The 20,033-nt window shown below is 45.7% G+C and overlaps 1 protein-coding gene across 9 annotated transcripts in view; it reads right to left on the bottom strand.

Moving 5' to 3' along the window:
* SON (SON DNA and RNA binding protein) overlaps window positions 1-20,033 on the bottom strand; it is a 331,417-nt gene that overhangs the window by 184,574 nt on the left and 126,810 nt on the right. For all 9 annotated transcript variants that reach the window (XR_010241576.1, XR_010241575.1, XR_010241577.1 and 6 more), the window contains exon 3: window positions 4,744-19,023. Coding sequence is in view for 4 of the 9 variants with exons in the window: in XM_063956485.1 (XP_063812555.1) it covers window positions 4,744-19,023 (14,280 nt within the window). In the remaining 5 variants the exon portion in view is untranslated. The remainder of the gene's footprint in view (window positions 1-4,743; window positions 19,024-20,033) is intronic.

Here is a 20,033-nt window from a genome sequence, read left to right as displayed (position 1 = left end):
ATAAGCGTGTTAGCGCCTTGTCCACCCTAGGAGGTGTTTCCCAGCGCTCCCTAACCTCTGGCGGGAAAGGGTATAATGCCAATAATTTCTTTGAAATTATCAGCTTTTTATCAGGGGCAACCCACGCTTCATTACACACGTCATTTAGTTCTTCTGATTCAGGAAAAACTATAGGTAGTTTTTTCATACCCCACATAATACCCTGTTTAGTGGTACCTGTAGTATCAGCTAAATGTAACGCCTCCTTCATTGCCAAAATCATATAACGTGTGGCCCTACTGGAAAATACGGTTGATTCGTCACCGTCACCACTGGAGTCATCGCCTGTGTCTGGGTCTGTGTCGACCGACTGAGGCAAAGGGCGTTTCACAGCCCCTGACGGTGTTTGAGTCGCCTGGACAGGCACTAATTGATTGTCCGGCCGTCTCATGTCGTCAAACGACTGCTTTAGCGTGTTGACACTATCCCGTAGTTCCATAAATAAAGGCATCCATTCTGGTGTCGACCCCCTAGGAGGTGACATCCCCATATTTGGCAATTGCTCCGCCTCCACACCAATATCGTCCTCATACATGTCGACACACACGTACCGACACACAGCAGACACACAGGGAATGCTCCTAATGAAGACAGGACCCACTAGCCCTTTGGGGAGACAGAGGGAGAGTTTGCCAGCACACACCAAAAGCGCTATATATATATCAGGGATAGCCTTATCATAAGTGCTCCCCTATAGCTGCTTTGTTATATAAAAATATCGCCATAAATTTGCCCCCCCTCTCTGTTTTACCCTGTTTCTGTAGTGCAGTGCAGGGGAGAGACCTGGGAGCCGTCCTGACCAGCGGAGCTGTGAGAGGAAATGGCGCCGTGTGCTGAGGAGATAGGCCCCGCCCCTTTTCCGGCGGGCTCGTCTCCCGCTATTTTGAGAAATCAGGCAGGGGTTAAATATCTCCATATAGCCTCTAGGGCTATATGTGAGGTATTTTTAGCCTTTATAGGTACTATTTTGCCTCCCAGGGCGCCCCCCTCCCAGCGCCCTGCACCCTCAGTGACTGCCGTGTGAAGTGTGCTGAGAGGAAAATGGCGCACAGCTGCAGTGCTGTGCGCTACCTTTAGAAGACTGCAGGAGTCTTCAGCCGCCGATTCTGGACCTCTTCTGTCTTCAGCATCTGCAAGGGGGCCGGCGGCGCGGCTCCGGTGACCATCCAGGCTGTACCTGTGATCGTCCCTCTGGAGCTTGATGTCCAGTAGCCAAGAAGCCAATCCATCCTGCACGCAGGTGAGTTGACTCCTTCTCCCCTCAGTCCCTCGCTGCAGTGATCCTGTTGCCAGCAGGAATCACTGTAACATAAAAAACCTAGCTAAACTTTCTCTAAGCAGCTCTTTAGGAGAGCCACCTAGATTGCACCCTTCTCGGCCGGGCACAAAAATCTAACTGGAGTCTGGAGGAGGGTCATAGGGGGAGGAGCCAGTGCACACCACCTGATCGGAAAAGCTTTACTTTTTGTGCCCTGTCTCCTGCGGAGCCGCTATCCCCCCATGGTCCTTTCAGGAACCCCAGCATCCACTAGGACGATAGAGAAATCAAATTTATTAACCCATGGAGGTCTGGATTTGGAGTCACACTCAAAATTAAAGTGGAAAAACACACTACAGGCTGATCCAACTTTGATGTAATGTCCTTAAAACAAGTCAAAATGAGGCTCAGTAGTGTGTGTGGCCTCCACGTGCCTGTATGACCTCCCCTCAATGCCTGGGCATGCCCCTGATGAGGTGGCGGATAGTCTCCTGAGGGATCTCCTCCCAGACCTCGACTAAAGCATCCGCCAACTCCTGGACAGTCTGTGGTGCAACGTGGCGTTGGTGGATGGAGCGAGACAATGTCCCAGATGTGCTCAATTGGATTCAGGTCTGGGGAACGGGCGGGCCAGTCCATAGCATCAATGCCTTCGTCTTGCAGGAACTGCTGACACACTGCAGCCACATGAGGTCTAGCATTGTCTTGCATTAGGAGGAACCCAGGGCCAACCGCACTAGCATATGGTCTCTCACAAGGGGTCTGAGGATCTCATCTCGGTACCTAATGGCAGTCAGGCTACCTCTGGCGAGCACATGGAGGGCTGTGCGGCCCCCCAAAGAAATGCCACCCCAGACCATTACTGACCCACTGCCAAACCGGTCATGCTGGAAGATGTTGCAGGCAGCAGAACGTTCTCCTTGGCGTCTCCAGACTCTGTCACATGTGCTCAGTGAGAACCTTCTTTCATCTGTGAAAAGCACAGGGCGCCAGTGGCGAATTTGCCAATCTTGGTGTTCTCTGGCAAATGCCAAACGTCCTGCACGGTGTTGGGCTGTAAGCACAACCCCCACCTGTGGACGTCGGGCCCTCATACCACCCTCATGGAGTCAGTTTCTAATCATTTGAGTAGACACATGCACATTTGTGGCTTGCTGGAGGTCATTTTGCAGGCTCTGGCAGTGCTCCTCCTGTTCCTCCTTGCACAAAGGCGGAGGTAGCGGTCCTGCTGCTGGATTGTTGCCCTCCTACGGCCTCCTCCACGTTTCCTGATGTACTGGCCTGTCTCCTGGTAGCGCTTCCATGCACTGGACACTACGCTGACAGACACAGCAAACCTTCTTGCCACAGCTCGCATTGATGTGCCATCCTGGATGAGCTGCACTACCTGAGCCACTTGTGTGGGTTGTAGACTTCGTCTCATGCTACCACTAGAGTGAAAGCACCGCCAGCTTTCAAAAGTGACCAAAACATCAGCCAGAAAGCATAGGAGCTGAGAAGTGGTCTGTGGTCACCACCTGCAGAACAACTCCTTTATTGGGGGTGTCTTGCTAATTGCCTATAATTCCCACCTGTTGTCTATTCCATTTGCACAACAGCATGTGAAATTGATTGTCAATCAGTGTTGCTTCCTAAGTGGACAGTTTGATTTCACAGAAGTGTGATTGACTTGGAGTTACATTGTGTTGTTTAAGTGTTCCCTTTATTTTTTTGAGCAGTGTATATTTCCTGGAAGGTAACTGTTGCTAGCCTTAGCATCAGCAAGATGGGTCTCTGAGTTAGGGGCCTTATTGTATAAAAGCCCCTTTCTGATTTTCCATGATGATAGGGCAGAACTCCGTACAAGGGCAATGTTCCTCCCTAAGGTAGTTTCGGGGTTTCACATTAATCAATTGTGGTCCCATCATTATAAGGAACAGCAGAAGGGGAGGTGTCTTTAGATGTGTCTTTAGACGTAACAGGTTACGTCATCCATCGGAAAGTCTGATCATTTGTTTGCACTTTACGATGGTCCGAAGAAGGGTTGGCCAGCATCTAAGCAGACTCTGGCCAGATGGATTCGGCTTACAATTAGACAAGTTTATATATCCCATGGTAAACTGGTTCCGTCTCAGGTCAGTGCCCATACTACCAGAGCGGTAGGTGCCTCATAGGCAGCAGCCAGAGGAGCCTCTAATACTCAGCTTTGCAGAGCAGCAACGTAGTCATCAGCACACACGTTCACAAGATTCTACAAGTTCGATACGCTTGCGTCCAGAGATTCAAAGTTTGGACGACTAGTTTTTCAGGTCCCTGACTGCACTCCCGCCCTCGGGAGTAGCTTTGGAACGTCCCCTACTGCCCCTACTGTATAAGCTGTTCCAGTGTTCCCTAGTGGGTGACAGAGAAAAGAGGATTTTGGTACTTACCAATAAACCCATTTCTCTGAATCCACTCGGGTACACTGGACACCCGCCTCGGTGCTGTCAGCCTGTAGTGTTCAGTGTTCTTGTTTAACAGTTCGTGCAAACAGCGTTAGTTTCTTTTAAGAAAGTTCTTGGATGCTGTTTGATTTGTTGTTACGGTGGGCTCATCACCACAGGTTTGTAGTCTCATGTCCTCTTCTCTTCATCAAATTTTCCAAACTGAGGGATGGGGGGCGTGAAGGGGGAGGAGCTGGCTGTGCATAAAATGCTTAATTTTAGATTGTGCCACATCTCCGGTTGCAAGCATCACACCCCTACTGTATAAGCTCTTTCAGTGTCCCGAGTGGATTCAGAGAAATGAATTTATCGGTAAGTACCAAAATCCTCTTTTCAGATACTCTCCGTGGGAGAGGCACACGTGTCAGTGAAGAACTACTGAAGATCAAGATATGCCCACAAATTCTTACAGCAGAATTTTCCCATTTGCTAAATTACAATCCAGGTTTTAAGGAATTTATGCCTGAGCACAGGTTAATTAATCAGTACCTAAGTGAATTTTATTTAACCATCTGGCATGGATAGCCTTAAGATCTGCAATGTAATGTTGGGAGTTTGGGAAACTCTGACCTACAATAACCCTTTCCAACAGACAATGACACCATGTTCTCCACTGAAAGACTTCAGAAAGCAGGGTGGACCTATTAGTAGTTTAATGGTGAGAATGTATCATTACAGAAAGCATACACAAAATTACTGTAAAAATATATCAGACATCATCTCTTCCTGTGACTTGTATAAACACAATTGCGATTCCGTATTTTTAAGGTCACAAAAACTCTGCAGTGATTGTATTAATATGATCTCATCCTTGAATAGTTTTCATCTGAAAATCAGCATGAGCCATAATAATTTACTAATGAGAAAGAATATAGTGGAGGATGCTTTAACAAATTGTGAAATGCCCTGTGTGATGCATTTGTACCTAAAAAGACTTTACCATATGCTGAACAAACACACACAGTTTAACATCATTACACTCACCGAGATCAGTAAGGCGTTTTGGCGACCTCATGGAGTCCATTGACTGGTCTCTAGATCTTGATCGCTTTCGACGAACGGGGGACCTGCTGAAACTCTTCCTCCTTACTGGTGACCGCGACCGGCGTCTTCTAACTGGAGATTTACACACACTTGCTTTTCTTGCAGGAGATCTCGACTTTTTCCGCCTGGGAGGCGTTCGACTTTTTCGTCTTTGCTTAATGCTGTAGTGATCTTTAGAGCTTGATCTTTTACGCCTCTTTTCAATGGATTTGTTTTTGTCTCTTGATGAAGATCGCGACCGTGTTTTCCTCTTACGTGCAATATTACTTGGCGAGCGACTCCGAGATCGATCAGATTTTGACTGAGCGCGTTGCTTGTTTATTGGTGATTTTGGTGATGGCGATTTGGAGCCAGACCTCCTTTTTCTGGGAGCTGATGAGGAACGTGAACGCCTTTTGCGAGAAGCTGACTGAGAGCCAGAGCGTTTTCTGCGAGAGGCAGATGGGGAGCGGGAACGCCTTCTTCGGACAACGGTCTGTGAAGGGGAGTGCTTCCTGCGTACAACAGGAGGTGAAGGAGAACGCCTCCTGTGAGCCACAGATGGTGAAGGGGAGCGCCTCCTGCGAGACACGGGTGGTGAAGGGGAGCGTCTCTTGCGCGACACAGGCGGTGAAGGGGAGCGCCTTCTGCGGGATACGGACGGGGAGCGAGAGCGCTTCCTGCGGGTCACAGATGGAGAGCGTCTCCTACGAGTGACAGATGGTGAGCGAGAGTGCCTTCTGCGATATGTAGAGGCAGATCGTGAGTGCCTCCTTCGAGAGAGAGAATGGGATCGAGAGCGCCTCCTGTGAGCCACAGAAGGTGAACGTGACTGCTTGCGTCCAACAGATGATGAATGAGAGCGCTTTCTGAATGACGAAGAGCGGGACCGTCTTCTTCGAGCTGTAGAGGGTGAGCGTGAGGATCTCCTGCGAGCCACAGATCGGGATCGGGAGTCCTTCCCTTTGGCTACTGACACTGAACGAGAATGTCTTCCACGACCCAAAGAGGCAGATCGAGAACGCCTTTTCCTGACAGCAGAAGGAGACCTCCTTTTTCTTGTATCCGAAGCAGAGCGTGACTTCTTTTTTTCAGTTGCGGATGTAGAACGAGAACGCCTCATTCTCAACGGCGACTTAGAATGGGACTTATTTCTACCAGACTTTGAGCGTGACCGCTTTTTTCGTGTAGCAGATTTTGATCTTGATTTTCTCCTGTCCTCTGATCTTGATTGTGATCGTGCCATTCGGCTTTTGGATTCTGGGTGGGACTCGTTCTCTGTAGCCGTAGCAAGGGATTGTGGAATGTCTGTTTTTGACAAAGACGTAGATTGTGAACATTTGGTAGTAGCTTCCAAAGTCACTACTCCTTCTGTTGCAGGCATTTCGGTGGAGAGTTCAGACTCTGAAACATTCACCAACACCATTTCCGCAGAACCCAGTATCTCAGAAGTGGGAGAAATATTTGATAATAAAGACGTTTGTTCTGTTTGGTCTTCAATTCTATAAATGGGACAATCAGATTTCATGGGTAGCTCTGGAACCAAAACGGACTCTTGAAGAGACTGCTCAATTTTTGTAAAAGGCTGATGAGATGGTAATTCAGACAAACATGGCTGCTCAGATACACAGACTGGCTTATCAACAGAAGATACAGAACACGATAATTCCTGAGAAATATGAGCAACTGATGTTATGGATGCCGTATGTTCAGCTAACGTTTCTGAAGACCCGACTTCCTCTTCTAAAGGATCCTTCATTATAGTACCTTCCAACGTATCAAACTTAATGCTAACTGATAATTCATTTACAGAAGTCACATGGTGAGGCGCTGTTTCAGTTTTACAACTTTCATCTGACTGCTCATGTGTTTTTAAACTCGAACTGGGAAACTGTTCATTGTCGCACTGTTTTTTACTACTTTTAGGTAGAGTCTCTGAGAAACAGTCCACAGAAAGTGCATTAAATTCTGGAGATTCTGTTAGGGAAATTAACATGACAGGAGGATCATTTTGAACAAGCTCATTGGTTGATTTGCAGACTGGTAATTCTTCTACACAAGTATCTGAGCTTTTTTTTGGACTCAAAACAGTAGGCTGGTCAGAATCATAGGGCAACAACTCAGGTGGTGTATGAAAAACCGAAGAACTCTGGTCAGAAGAATAGTCTGCAATACTGAGAAAAGGGTTTGCCGGTTGCTCAGAGTCATATGGCAGGAGCTCTGGAGGTGGCTGTGAGTTGAATAGAACAGGCTCATTCGAAGGTTCAGATGTAGAAGACATTCCTGTTGGCTGTTCAGAATCATACGGCAATAGGTCTGGAGGTGAAATTTTATAATGGTGACTAATTTTAAGATGGTTATCAGGATCCTCAGATGCTGATTCAACAGACATCACTGATACCTGATTAGAAGTGAAAGTCTGTGATTGATCTTGGTTAGAACAGGGTAAATCAGCTGCACAAGATGTATTTTTCCCAGGTGATAAAACACTAGCATATTTATTAGAAATTGGTTCTGCCGATAGGGGAAGGTCACTGGTAAGAGGGTCATCTGTTTGAAGGATTTTTTGGGCATCCGGTTGGCTGGCATTGGAATATGCTCCATCAGGAAGGGTTTGGTTAGTTTTGGCAGAAAACACACAGGGTTCGCTGCAATCATCAGGAGTGGCTAGATTATCTTTAGGGGAATGTCTAGGGCTATGAAAGGATTCTTCTGAAAAAGGATTTTTGCAGATTTCTAGTGATTCATGCTGAAGTAGCCGATCTGAGCGGAGAAGAGGTTTTTTCACTAGCAGATGATCGGCAGTTGTTGTTGACCTATCCAACAAACTATTGTCAAGACTACCGACGGTTTCATCTGCTAAGAGGTGCTCAGTGATAACTGGGGGTTTAACTGGCTGCAACCTGTACGCCTTTCTTTTAGAGGGAATTTGATCAAAACAGGACACAGGTGTTTCTTGCACGGGGGAGACGGAACTGCCTACTTCTCTCTCAGGCACAGGGGACTTGGAACCAGGTGTGACACTGTCCTGCACAGGTGATTTGGATCCAGGTGTTATGCTGTACGCCAGTGGAGAGTCCACACAGGGTGCTGCTTCACCTGGAGTGTCTTCACCAGCCAAGTCTGTACCAGCTGCAATACCTGCCAGCTCCACTTCATGACCAGATGCTATGTCCCCTGGCAGTGGCTCATGGGATGCGGATGCTGCTTCACCTTTCATCAGCGGTACGTGGAGATCAGACGCTGCATCTCCAAACACCAGTGGCACATGAAGACCAGCCACTGCATCACCTGCAGGCAGCGGCTCATTAGGACTAGAGGGCACTTGGTAAGGACTGCACACAGACCTGTCGGAGATATTTATGGAGCCATGCTCTACAACTGTATCTGAATGATCAAGGCAGTACTTATGCAAAGGCTTGTGAGAGCTAGAATAAGAATCATAACCTAAAGATTCACTGGATATATGCATGGATTCAACGAGTGGCGCTTGGGTACCACTAGAGCAATGTTCATCTATGTTTGGTCTGAGTGCACTGGAAATGTATTCCTCCTGATGGGGGTGGTCTAAGACAGTATACATTGTGTTTGGCTGTGGTTGGTCAGTGTTGACATAATCTTCCTTTGAGTGGGCAGGTTCAAATGTAGCACAAAGTGGTTTCTGCTCGGACTGATCATGGCTGACACACTGTTCCTTTAGCTTGAGTTGGTCAGGGCTGGCACACGTTTCATCAAGTGGCCGCTGATCGTGAGAGTCAGAAGGAGAATGCTTGGGATGATCAATGGTGGAACAGGATTCATCCAGCTGAGCTATGGTAGAGCTGGGAAAGTCTACTTGGGCTGGCTTTGCATAGTGTTCATTTGACAGTAAGTGATCGGTGCATTCATTCCGGTTGGAATGTTGAGGACTGCCATAAAGTTCCTTTGAAATATTTTTAATCGGGTTACTACAGCATTCTTCCAAAGGAGCCTGGCTAGGGCTGGAACCACTTTCATGGGAATATGTTTGCACATGCACCTGGCAAGTTTCCTCTGGCAGTGGTTTAACAATGTTAACAGGTTTATCTAAATGGGGGCAATCAGAAATGTCAAGTTCTGGTTTTACAGCTGGCTGTACAGAGCATTCATCTAGTTGATCAAAACTAAATTTCAAAGTGGGCTGAGGATTTTGTATCAGTTTGGATCTGGCAATTGGATCAACTGAAGAGGAGTCAAGACTTTCATCAGTTTTGTCTGATATATCATTACTGCATGGCGGATTGTATGAAACAGGATGTTGAACAAGGTCAGACGTTTTTAATGCCAAAGGGTGGCTGGGGCTAGAACATACTTCATCTTCAGGCTTTTCAGGGGAGATAGGAATGGCTTCAGCAGGACTGCAAAATGTTTCAGTCAAGACAAGACTAAAGTAAGGTTTACATGTCTGGACGTGATCTGGACTGGCATATGGCTCAACCAGCTGGGGGTGGTCAGGGCTGGCATATGGCTCAACCAGCTGGGGGCGGTCAGGACTACAGTACGGTTCAACCAGCTGTGGGCATTCTGGGCTGCTATATGGTTCAAGCAGGTGGGTGTTGACAGGGCTGGCATATGGTTCAACCAGTTGGGGCCGTTCTGGACTGGGATAGGATTCAACCAGTAGGGGCCGTTCTGGGCTGGGATAGGATTCAACCAGTTGGGGCCGTTCTGGGCTGGGATAGGATTCAACCAGTTGGGGCCGTTCTGGGCTGGGATAGGATTCAACCAGTTGGGGCCGTTCTGGGCTGGGATAGGATTCAACCAGTTGGGGCCGTTCTGGGCTGGGATAGGATTCAACCAGTTGGGGCCGTTCTGGGCTGGCATAGGATTCAACCAGTTGGGGCCGTTCTGGGCTGGCATAGGATTCAACCAGTTGGGGCCGTTCTGGGCTGGCATAGGATTCAACCAGTTGGGGCCGTTCTGGGCTGGCATAGGATTCAACCAGTTGGGGCCGTTCTGGGCTGGCATAGGACTCAACCAGTTGGGGCCGTTCTGGACTGGGACATGATACAACCAGCTGGGGCCGTTCTGGACTGGCATACGATATAACTAGCTGGGGTCGTTCTGGACTGGCATATGATACAACCAGCTGAGGCCGTTCTGGGCTCACATAAGGTTCAACCAGCTGGGGACGTTCTGGGCTAACATAAGGTTCAACCAGCAGAGTGTGCTCAGGACTAGTACAAGTTTCAACCAAGTGGGAGTTATCAGAACCACTACACAAATCAGTCACCAACTGAGAGTCAGAACTGGAGCATTGCTCATTCAATAGAAGGTGGTCAGGACTGGCATAAGGGGCAACCAATAATGTGTGATCTGGTTTGGAATAGGATTCTACCAGTAGGTTATGATCAGGACTATGGTATGGTTCAATAAGTAAGGTGCAATCAGGACTTGTGTAGGGTTCAACTAGTGGATGGCTGTCAAGACAATCAGGGCTGTCACTTGCTTCAACCTGAAGAGGACGGTCAGAACCAGAAAGGGATTCAACAAGAAAAGAACCATCAGAGCTTGCATGGGGTTCAATGAATAAGCCATGTTCATGACTAACAGTGGAATCATTAGATAGGGGACAGATAGAAAGTGTGTGTTCTACAGTCAATAACTGATGTTCAGAATCTAGGCAGGGTTCAATAAATGCAATCTCAGATGTACTACATGTTTCACTATCTGGATGAGGTGCAGAATCCGCACAAGACAGTATTTGTGAACAATTTTCAGGCATTTCAGTCATCGTGACATTGACTATTTGATCAGCCTGTTTGTCTAGTGGTGACGTCCTGACATTAAGTTCACTGGACAATGGATATTCAGGCTCACTAAGTGCTGGAAACTGCACAGAGGATGAAGAGAGTTTGTTCTTGTGGTAACTACTAGCCATAGGCTCATGAGTTGATTGCTGTGTATTCGTATCAAACCGTTCAGCCTCAGCTTGGTGTTCAGGAGGTTGGTGTTCAGGAGACGCGATGGGCTTTGACAAAGCAGAACGATCAGCGTGCTCTTCAGGTGACAAAGCCTGAACAAAGTCAGAGTAAATGGATGGCTTGGATGCATTATCAACATCAAACAATGGTTCATGGGCAGACATATAAGCCGATGCAGGAACAAAGTCAGACATCCGGTTTTGGCCTGTAGTAGCCACATCTGGCATTGGCATGTGCGTTGTAGCAGCAACATCAGGAACTGGCATCCGTGCTACAGCAGCGACATCAGGCAACTGAATTCCAGCAGCTACATCTGGCACAAGAGTCCCACTAGCTACTGGCACTAGGGCTTCAGCAGCTACATCAGGCATCAGATTAAGTGTTTCAGGTGCTAGCTCGTGCTCAGGCGGTACCTGGGCTTCAGATACCATATCTGAGCCAGGAACCTGGGCTTCCGTTGCTAAGTCAGATCCTGGTACCTGCGCTTCAGTGACTAGGTCAGAACCTGGAACTTGGGCTTCAAGGGCAAGGTCAGACCCCGGAACTTGGGCTTCGGAGGCCATGTCTGCCCCTTGTAACTGAGCTCCGGAAGTGAGATCAGGCACAGTCCACTGCGTTGTAGCGGCCAGATCAGGCACGGCCCACTGTGTTCCTGGAGCTAGATTTGTCATAGCCCACTGAGGTCCAGCAGTAAGGTCAGGCACCGTCCATTGTGCTCCAGCAGTCAAGTCAGGTACTGCCCATTGTGCTCCAGTGGCAACATCAGGCATAGACCACTGTGTTCCAGCAGCAAGATCAGGTACAGACCATTGTGTTCCAACAGTCATGTCATGCAAAGGCCAATGTGAACCAGCTGCTAGATCAGACATAGGCCACTGAGTACCATTTCCCAAGTCAGTAACAGACCACGGAGTTCCAGTGGCAATATCAGGCACAGGCCACTGAGATCCACTAGACATATCGGGAACATGCCATTGAGTTGCATTGGTTAAGTCAGGTACAGATAATTGTGTTTCAGCAACTAAATTTGACACAGACAATTGTTCTGCAGGAGGAACACTGGGCAAAGGAATCTGTCCTCCAGTAGTCACAGTGGGCAAAGGTACATCTGCCAAATTGGGCACCGGTATTTGTCCTACATTTGTCAAGTTGGGCACAGGAACATTTGCTCTAGTAGAAAAACTGGGCAATTGTGCTCTTGCTGTTACTGTAGGCAATGGTATTTGTTCCTTAACTGACAACTTTCCACCAACACCTTTGGACTTTGCTTGGGATAGCTGCTTCTGAATAAGAGACTTTAATCCAATACTGTGCTTAAATGCTGCAGATTTTGACAAAGCTATTTTCTTTTGTGGTAGTGGAGAAGTGGACTTCGGTTTACTTACAGGAGATTTGTCTTTCTGCTTGGCTTGTGACCGCGAGCGGCGTCTGCGGACAGGCGACTTTGACAAGGATTTTCTTTTCTTTGTTGACAAAGAACGAGAAAGTCTAGAAGATGACCTAGAGCGACGTCGTCTGGAAGTTGACAAAGAACGAGATCGACACCACCTTCCTCGAGATCTTGAGCGATTCCAGCGAGCACGTGATCTTGAACGACTACGATGCCGTGGGGCTGGAGATCTGGAGAGAGAACGGCCCTTATTTCTTGAGCGGGAACATCTTTTTGGAGATGCAGACAATGACCGTGAGCGACTCCTTGAGGAGAAAGACTTAGAGCGTGACTGCCTTCTCCATGCTGGTGAATAAGAGCGAGAAGACTTTCTATTACCGGATGTCTTGGAACGTGAACTCTTCCTGGCTCCCGATTTAGAGCGTGACCTTCCTTTTCTGCCTGGGGATTTAGACTGTAATCGGTTTTTTCGAGTTTTAGATTTGGAGCGTGAAGATCGCTGCTTCCCCAAAGGTTTAACAGATCGGGTCCTCTCTGATGATTTTGAGCTTGAGCGCTTTCTTTTTCCAGATGATTTGGAAGGTGAGCGTTTTTTCTTGCCTTTAGACTTAGACTGTGAGCGTCGCTTCCGTCCTCCAGACCTGGAGCGTGAGCGTTTCTTTTTGACAGATTTTGAATGAGAGCTTTTCTTTCTTGTTGAGGACTGTGATCGCTTTTTCCGAGGCACAGATTTTGAATGAGAACGTCTTCTTCGGGCTGTGGACTTTGACCTTGACCGAGAAGTCCGTCCCCTGTCTCCAGACAGTGAGCGACTATCCCGGGCCACTGACCTTGAGCGATACTGACGCTGCTTAACACCTGATTTAGACAAAGCATTTGACAGATGGGGAAATGCATGCTTGGTAGAGCAGGACTGTGAGTCATCTGATCCCTGGATGTTATCAGGCAACAAGTTTTTACCAGTTGGTTGTTCCGTTTCACTGTCCAGTTGTGGGGGCACAGAATGTTCATCAGGTGAGGGTTTTTCAAGAGAGCTGGATTTTGAGGATTCTTCACAAACAATAGCACTTGGATGAGCAGAAGGTAACTCAAGAGAACACCCTAAGCTAGACACTGAAGCCTCTGAAGATAGTGTGGTGGGACATGAGGGCTCTGGGGAGGACTTGTTTTTAGAGGTCTCTATACCAGAGCTGTCTTCTGAGATGTTACACAAATCAGGTATAGTGACACTCTTAAATGTATTGGTGAATTTAAAGTGCAATGGCAGTGGTATTTCAGAAGACTTCTTCATGTCATGCAGAGTGGGCTTAAAAGACAATATTTGATCTATATGTGGTTTATTTGGTTTTGAACCAACATGTGCCCCTTTAGAATGTGAAATGTGAGCTTTTTCATTCTCCTCAACGGCACTGGCTTCAATGGGTTTAACAGAACTAAGAATGTTGGTCTTTGAATTTTTTTGTTCACGATTCAGCACTGTCTCATGCTTAGGCAGAAGGGTCACTAAATTAAACCCAATTTCAGAAGACTTTTTCTGATTCAACAAGTGGCTACTCACTGCAGAAAAAGGTTTAATAAGCTTTTCATGGCTGCTTTTATCAGTCTCTAGAACATCCAACTGTAAATGTTCCTGCTCAGGAATTTTATTACAGTATTTAGATTCAGAAGCTCTGGAGATTGAAGCAGGTTCATAATCCTGGCTGGCACTCAAATTTTTCTGCTTCACAAAGTCACGAAGACGACTTTCTAATTTGGCTATTTTGGTTGTATTTGACAGGATAGTACTAGACGTGCTTAAGTTGTTACTTTCAGTATTGCAAGGCAGTGCATAATTTGACGAAGCAACACTTTTAGCTTCCTTTTCAGTCTGTTTACTGGACCGACTATGATCAACTACCATGTCCTTGCAGACCACACTGGAATCCAGATTATCACTGTTATGTAGAGAGCAATCCTTGCTGACCTTTCTGACCTCTGAAGCAGTTTGTTCAACGATCATTTCTGATAATTCAGATATTTTCTCCGCAACCAAATGGCTCTTCTCAACGTTCACAATGTCTAATTTAAAAATCATAGGTGAATCAGAACATTTTTTTGTGCTTGGTATAACAACTAGAGATTCTTCATCTGCTGCAATTGTGAGGTTTTTGTATTCATGCTCACCAATAATGGGAGTGCTTGCACTTGGGGTATGTCCTTCTCTTGCATTGCTATAAGAGGAATCTTTGCCCTTACTTCTTTTGTGTTTTTCATATCTATTGTCAGCTGTAAGAGGTTTACAAAGACCTCTGCCATAATGTTTAGGATAAGAGCCTTTGCCATCACTATTTGCAGGTCCCTCATCATATATTTGCTTTTTAATGTCCGTTCCTTTATAAAAAGACAATGGATGAGCTGCAGGGATGTCAAATATATGTTCAGGGACCTTGTCAGAGGAACCAGAATCAGATTCATCAGGTTTGATAGATGCCGGCAAAGACTTGACTTCAGACTCCAGTAAATCAACATTCTGTTCTTTGGAACTAGGGTGCTCCGCATAAGAAATATATGGTGGAATTTGATTGTGAAGGGAAGCAGTCTTTTCTTCCACACTGCACACATCGTTGCCTCTGCTGGTGGATACACAAATGTGAAGCTTGTCTTGCGTAAGCGGCTGAGAAATTTGCTGCTCTGCAGCAGATAAAGGTGGGAAATTTTGCAAACCACCAGATTCTTTATGTGGTGGACTATATTCAAAACATTCACTACCCTGAATGCTGGAGACAGTCTTCTCATCCTTTTGGTGACATATTAAAAAAATTTCTGCTGAATTTAGAACTGAAGACTTTAAATGAGTAAAGTGTAACCTCTCAGGCTCGCCTGTGCTCTTGTGTTTGCCTAGAACTTGCAGGTTCGCACTGGCTTCAGCTAATTCCAGCTGTGTGGAAACTTCTGAAAATGTTCCAGATTTTTCTGAGGAATTAGATAGGTCATTTATATTGGTGTTACGAGCACAGAGATCAATATATTCATGTGGTAAAATTCCCTTCTGTACAGGTTTGTCTACTGCGAAGCTTCCAACAAGGTCATCAGATTTCATACTCTCTTCAGTTGTCTCATTAGACACAGTGGAATTCTGTTCATGTTGGGTGAACACACTTCGGTCAGTATTTTTGACAACTTGAAAATCTTTTTGCAAACTACTGGATTTAGTAAATTCTCTTTCAGACCCACTAGTAGGTATAGGAATACAGTCATGTGAATTAGAGTCCTTACTTAAGTATAGCCTTTCTTGAATTGCTTGAGAGCCATCAGAACAATCCTCTTTCACTGTATCTTTAGTCATGATCGATGACTTGAAATTAGAAACTGTCGCATCGTTCTGCTTTGAAAAATAGTTTTCTGAAGGATCATCACTGTTTAACAAGATTCCTTGTTCTGAAAGCTGGGTACTGGCAGAAAGAACAGTTCTTGGACTACCAAGTACAGACGAATTCAAGGCTTCACTTGAAAATGCTGTGGCTATCGGAGACTTAGCTTGCCTATTACATAATAAATCCAAATCTTTGTGGGGAACTGCCGGAGAGAAAGATGGCTTCATCCTTGCTTCAGAAGTGATGATAGTGGGGGAAGCATAATGCAACTGTTCCATTTCATTGTTTGATTCATAACTGCTGATGCCTTGCTCAGGCCAAGTGCTGGATTTTTCTGTGTGTGCACTAGTCTCGGACCGAAAAAGTCTCTGAGGTGAACTTAATAAATTGTATACCTCATCAGATTTACGGAAATCCTGATTTGAACATTTGTTGGACACAACTGCATCCTTTACAAAGCACGTCGTAGTGACATGATGACTTGGCTGTTCTATGCTTGATAAGGTTAAGGGGTTGGCTGGAGAAATGGGCTTACTAGTCGATTTAAGATTAAATGCATTGTCTTCAGATTTTAAAATGGCATTGCTTAAAGTAACTAAATTTTGGTTAGCTAATTCTAGCGTATCATCAATAACGTGCTTATAGTCAGATGTGGTGTCAGTAGCGTCATCATCCTGAGCAGAAACAACTATGCCTCTTTCACCAGAAACTTCAGGCTTCTGCTGTTTTGATGTATTTGTTGTGCTAGAACTTCCCACATGACCTGGTGTAATCACTGGAACACAAGCTTTATTTGTGGAGGTGTCACTGATGATTCTTGGTTCTGGATTTTGTACAACCTCAATTTCCACATTTGCAACACTGGACAACTTGCCTGAAGATTTTTCTTCGGAATTACTGTTGCTTGATCCATATTCTGCAGTATTTACTACAGTATTAAACTCTGGCTCATCTACTGGATAAATAAGTCTTCCTTTATTAATATCCGGACTGACTGCTTTCAGAGGTTTTAAAGGGGTATCATTTAAAATTTCCAACCTGGTAGAGTCTTTTTGTGTACTGAATATATTTATGGATACTGCTGGCAGTTCTGAGCAGTCTGTCTGTGTTGATGATAAATGCATCGGCTCAGTTTCCGGGCAACATTCTATAGAAGGCTTCGGAAGAGTTTGCGGCTCTTTAGGAGATGAAAGATTTTGCAGTTGGACTAGCGACTTGGAATCAGTGCATGCTGCCTGCTTCTCTTGGTCAGAAGTCTTCAATGGAGAATCATGAAAATTCGTAACTGCTGCAAAGGTGGAGGACTCCATTACTTTCTCATTTTCATTGCCTGGCTCCAGCAGGTTTACTGGTGATGTAATCTGCTCTTGATATGTTAAGGATTTAGAATGTGATCCTGCTATATTAAGTAATTCCAGTTCATCTCTACTGATTTTTGAAGATAAAGTAGAATTAGTCTCCTTCTCAGCTGAAGATTCGGGAAGCTGCTTTTTATTTAATGACATGGACCTTGACCTCCTGAGTTCAGTGGATGCTCTAGACCCAGATCTATTCTTCCTTTCAACTGATCTTGATCCTGACCTTGATCTTCGTCCTCTAGCAGATCTTGAGATATTTTTTGTGGTAGACTGTGTTTGTCCTTTTCTGGCAGTTGAGCTTGACCTGGCACGTACTCTATTGGTGGGTGACATGGATTTGGACTTCTGTCTCTTTGCGTCAAAACCAGTTCTCAACCTATGCCTTCTGACAGAGCCGGACCTAGACCTATGTTTACTGCCTGCCGAGCTGGACCTGGACCTACGCCTTCTGGCTGTTGAGCCGGACTTTGACTTGTGCCTCCTAGCCAAAGACACGGACCTACGTCTTCTAGGTGCCGAGACTGATCTGGACTTGCGTCTCTTGGTCGTAGAGCTGGACCTGGACTTACGCCTTCTGGCTGACCCAGACCTTCGTCTCCTAGTAGCAGAGGGGGACCTTCGCCTCCTAGTAGCAGAGAGGGACCTGGACCTTCGCCTCCTAGTAGCAGAGGGGGACCTGGACCTTCGCCTCCTAGTAGCTGAGGGGGATCTGGACCTTCGCCTTCTGGAAGCAGAGGGGGACCTTGACCTTCGCCTCCTGGAAGCAGAGGGGGACCTCCGCCTTCTGTCTGCTGAGCCAGACCTCTTCCTTTGGGCTACTGAGCAAGATCTGGACCTCCGTCTTCTGGTTGCTGAGCTAGACCTGGACCTTTGTCTTCTGGTAACAGAACCAGACCTCGATATCCGCTTTCGCGCAGCTGAGCCTGACCTTGATCGTCTCCGTTTTGCAGATTTTGATCTTCTCCTCCGACCTCTTGAGTCTGACCGCAACCTAGCTTTTCTGCTGGTTGACCTTGATTTTCGTCTCCAATTTGTTGATCTGGACCTTGATCTATGCTTTGTAACAGAGGACCTTGTCCTTGAACGATGCCTTATTTCAATTGATCTGGATCTCGAACTGTGTCTCCTTGCAGGCGATTTAGTTCTTGACCGGTATCTTCTTCCAACTGACACTGATCTTTGCCTGTTTTTTATGGACTGTGACCACCAACTCCTTACAGGGGATTTAGAAGTTCTAGATCGAGATCGTCTCCGCCTCACTGGAGATTTGGAGGCTGACCTCTGCCGCCGAGCTAGTGAGCTGGATCGAGACCGTTGCAGTCTTCGACCATAGGAGCTAGAACGTGACTGTTGTCTGGTAGTAGACTTGGAACTGATTTGTTGGGACTTTGAGGCCTTTACAAACGACTTAGATCTTGATCGATGCTGCCTTAACAAAGATTTAGATCTTGATCGTGACTTTGCAGCAGATTTTGGAAACTTATCACTGTCCGATTTCGTCCGTGATCTTGATACTAATGCAGATGCTTCATCTGAAAGAGAAGGCAAATCTTCTTTTCTCTCACTCAGTGTACTACTGCTTAACGCAACAGCTTTTTCTTGTGAATTCAAACATGGCTGGGACAATGTTATTTCAATTGGCTGAGATTTTGAAGTGTCAGAGTTTGCACTTTCTTTTTTGCCATCTTGTTCCTTACACTTTGTGATTTCACAATTTTGCTGATTATTGAAAGCTGACTCTTCAAGTGGTTCTGGCATTTCAGCTTCACAAATGGCAGGAGAATTCATTTCATTTGGACATTTGGGACCAAAAAATCCAGACTCTACATCTAACTGTGGCCTAGCAGGTAGCTCTTCTTTCGTAGAACCAATATTTACATCATGTACATTCACTAACGGTAGCACATCTATATTCACAATTTCTGTCTTGGATAACAAATCTTCTAATCTTGGAGGAGATGTAAATGCTGGTTTCCATACGGATTTTGTTTCTGAAATCAGATTTTCTTGGTCCTCAATGCTTGAAACAGATTTTGATCTTTTTTCATTTTTCTCTTTTTTCTTTTTCTTTTTTTTCTTTTTACTTTTGTGCTTTTTGTGCTTTTTGGACTTCTTCTTTGATGAATCCTTTTTCACTTCATCGGAAGAACTAACTTCTACTATGTTTAATTCTTTTGAAGCATGTTCTTCTTCCACTACTGTGAAAAATAGAAAAAAAATGTATCAGAAAAACATTTTAAGACCATAACCAATAGAGTTCTCATCTCCAAGTGCTTGCACTTTACCTGTGTGCAGAGATGTTGCAGACCCAGGAATAACCCAGGAAAGGGATCTCAGTAGGGTTGCATCCAGACTGTAATAGTTACAAAATCCCAAGTGCGACCTGGATTTTAATCTGAACGGGGTATTAGTATGCGTTCAAAGCACCCCATTAAATAAGCGTATCAAGGATTGCTTTCTGGAAAATTCTTTATCCCCTAGCAGTGTTATTCTGCTAAGTGCTATATAATTTGCGGGTGTGGTTCATAGGGTCGACCACACTTAGGTTGACAGTGTCAAAGTCGACCAAAATTGGTTGACGGTAACAAAGACGACACCTAAAATAGGTTGACACAAGCAAGGTCGACATAACAAAAGGTCAACATGAGTTTTTTTTTAAAAATGGTGTCGTTTTTCTTTGTAGAGTGACCGGGAACACCAATTAGTGCACAGTGTCCCCTCGCATGGCTCGCGAAGGTTACTGTTCCCAATTGTAGTCCACGTGGATCGCACAGTATGAAAAAGGGAAAAAAAATAAAAAAAATTGTGAACTCATGTCGACCTTTTGTCATGTCTAACTAGAGCATGTCGACCTAATTCATGTTGACCTAAGTGTGGTCGACCTAGAGACCGGATACCATAATTAGCCATTACTAATGATGATGATGATGATGATAATAAATAGGATTTTAAATACCTACCTGTAAATCCTTTTCTTGTAGTCCATAAGGGATATTGGGGACAGATTAGTACGCTGGGGTATAGATGGGTCCAAAGGAGCCAGTGCACTTTAAATTTCTTCAACTGGGTGTGCTGACTCCTCCCCTCTATGCCCCCTCCCACAGGCAGTTATAGGTAAAACAGTGCCAGAAGGAGAAATGACATACTTGAGAGAAGGAACATGACAATAATAAGTGTGGTGAGATTTACACACCAGCACACCAAAACA

Source organism: Pseudophryne corroboree, chromosome 2 (assembly GCF_028390025.1).
Source record: "Pseudophryne corroboree isolate aPseCor3 chromosome 2, aPseCor3.hap2, whole genome shotgun sequence".
Taxonomy (NCBI): domain Eukaryota; kingdom Metazoa; phylum Chordata; class Amphibia; order Anura; family Myobatrachidae; genus Pseudophryne; species Pseudophryne corroboree.
The sequence above is the reverse complement of the archived record's forward strand: the minus strand, read 5'-3'. Positions and strand labels throughout refer to the sequence as shown.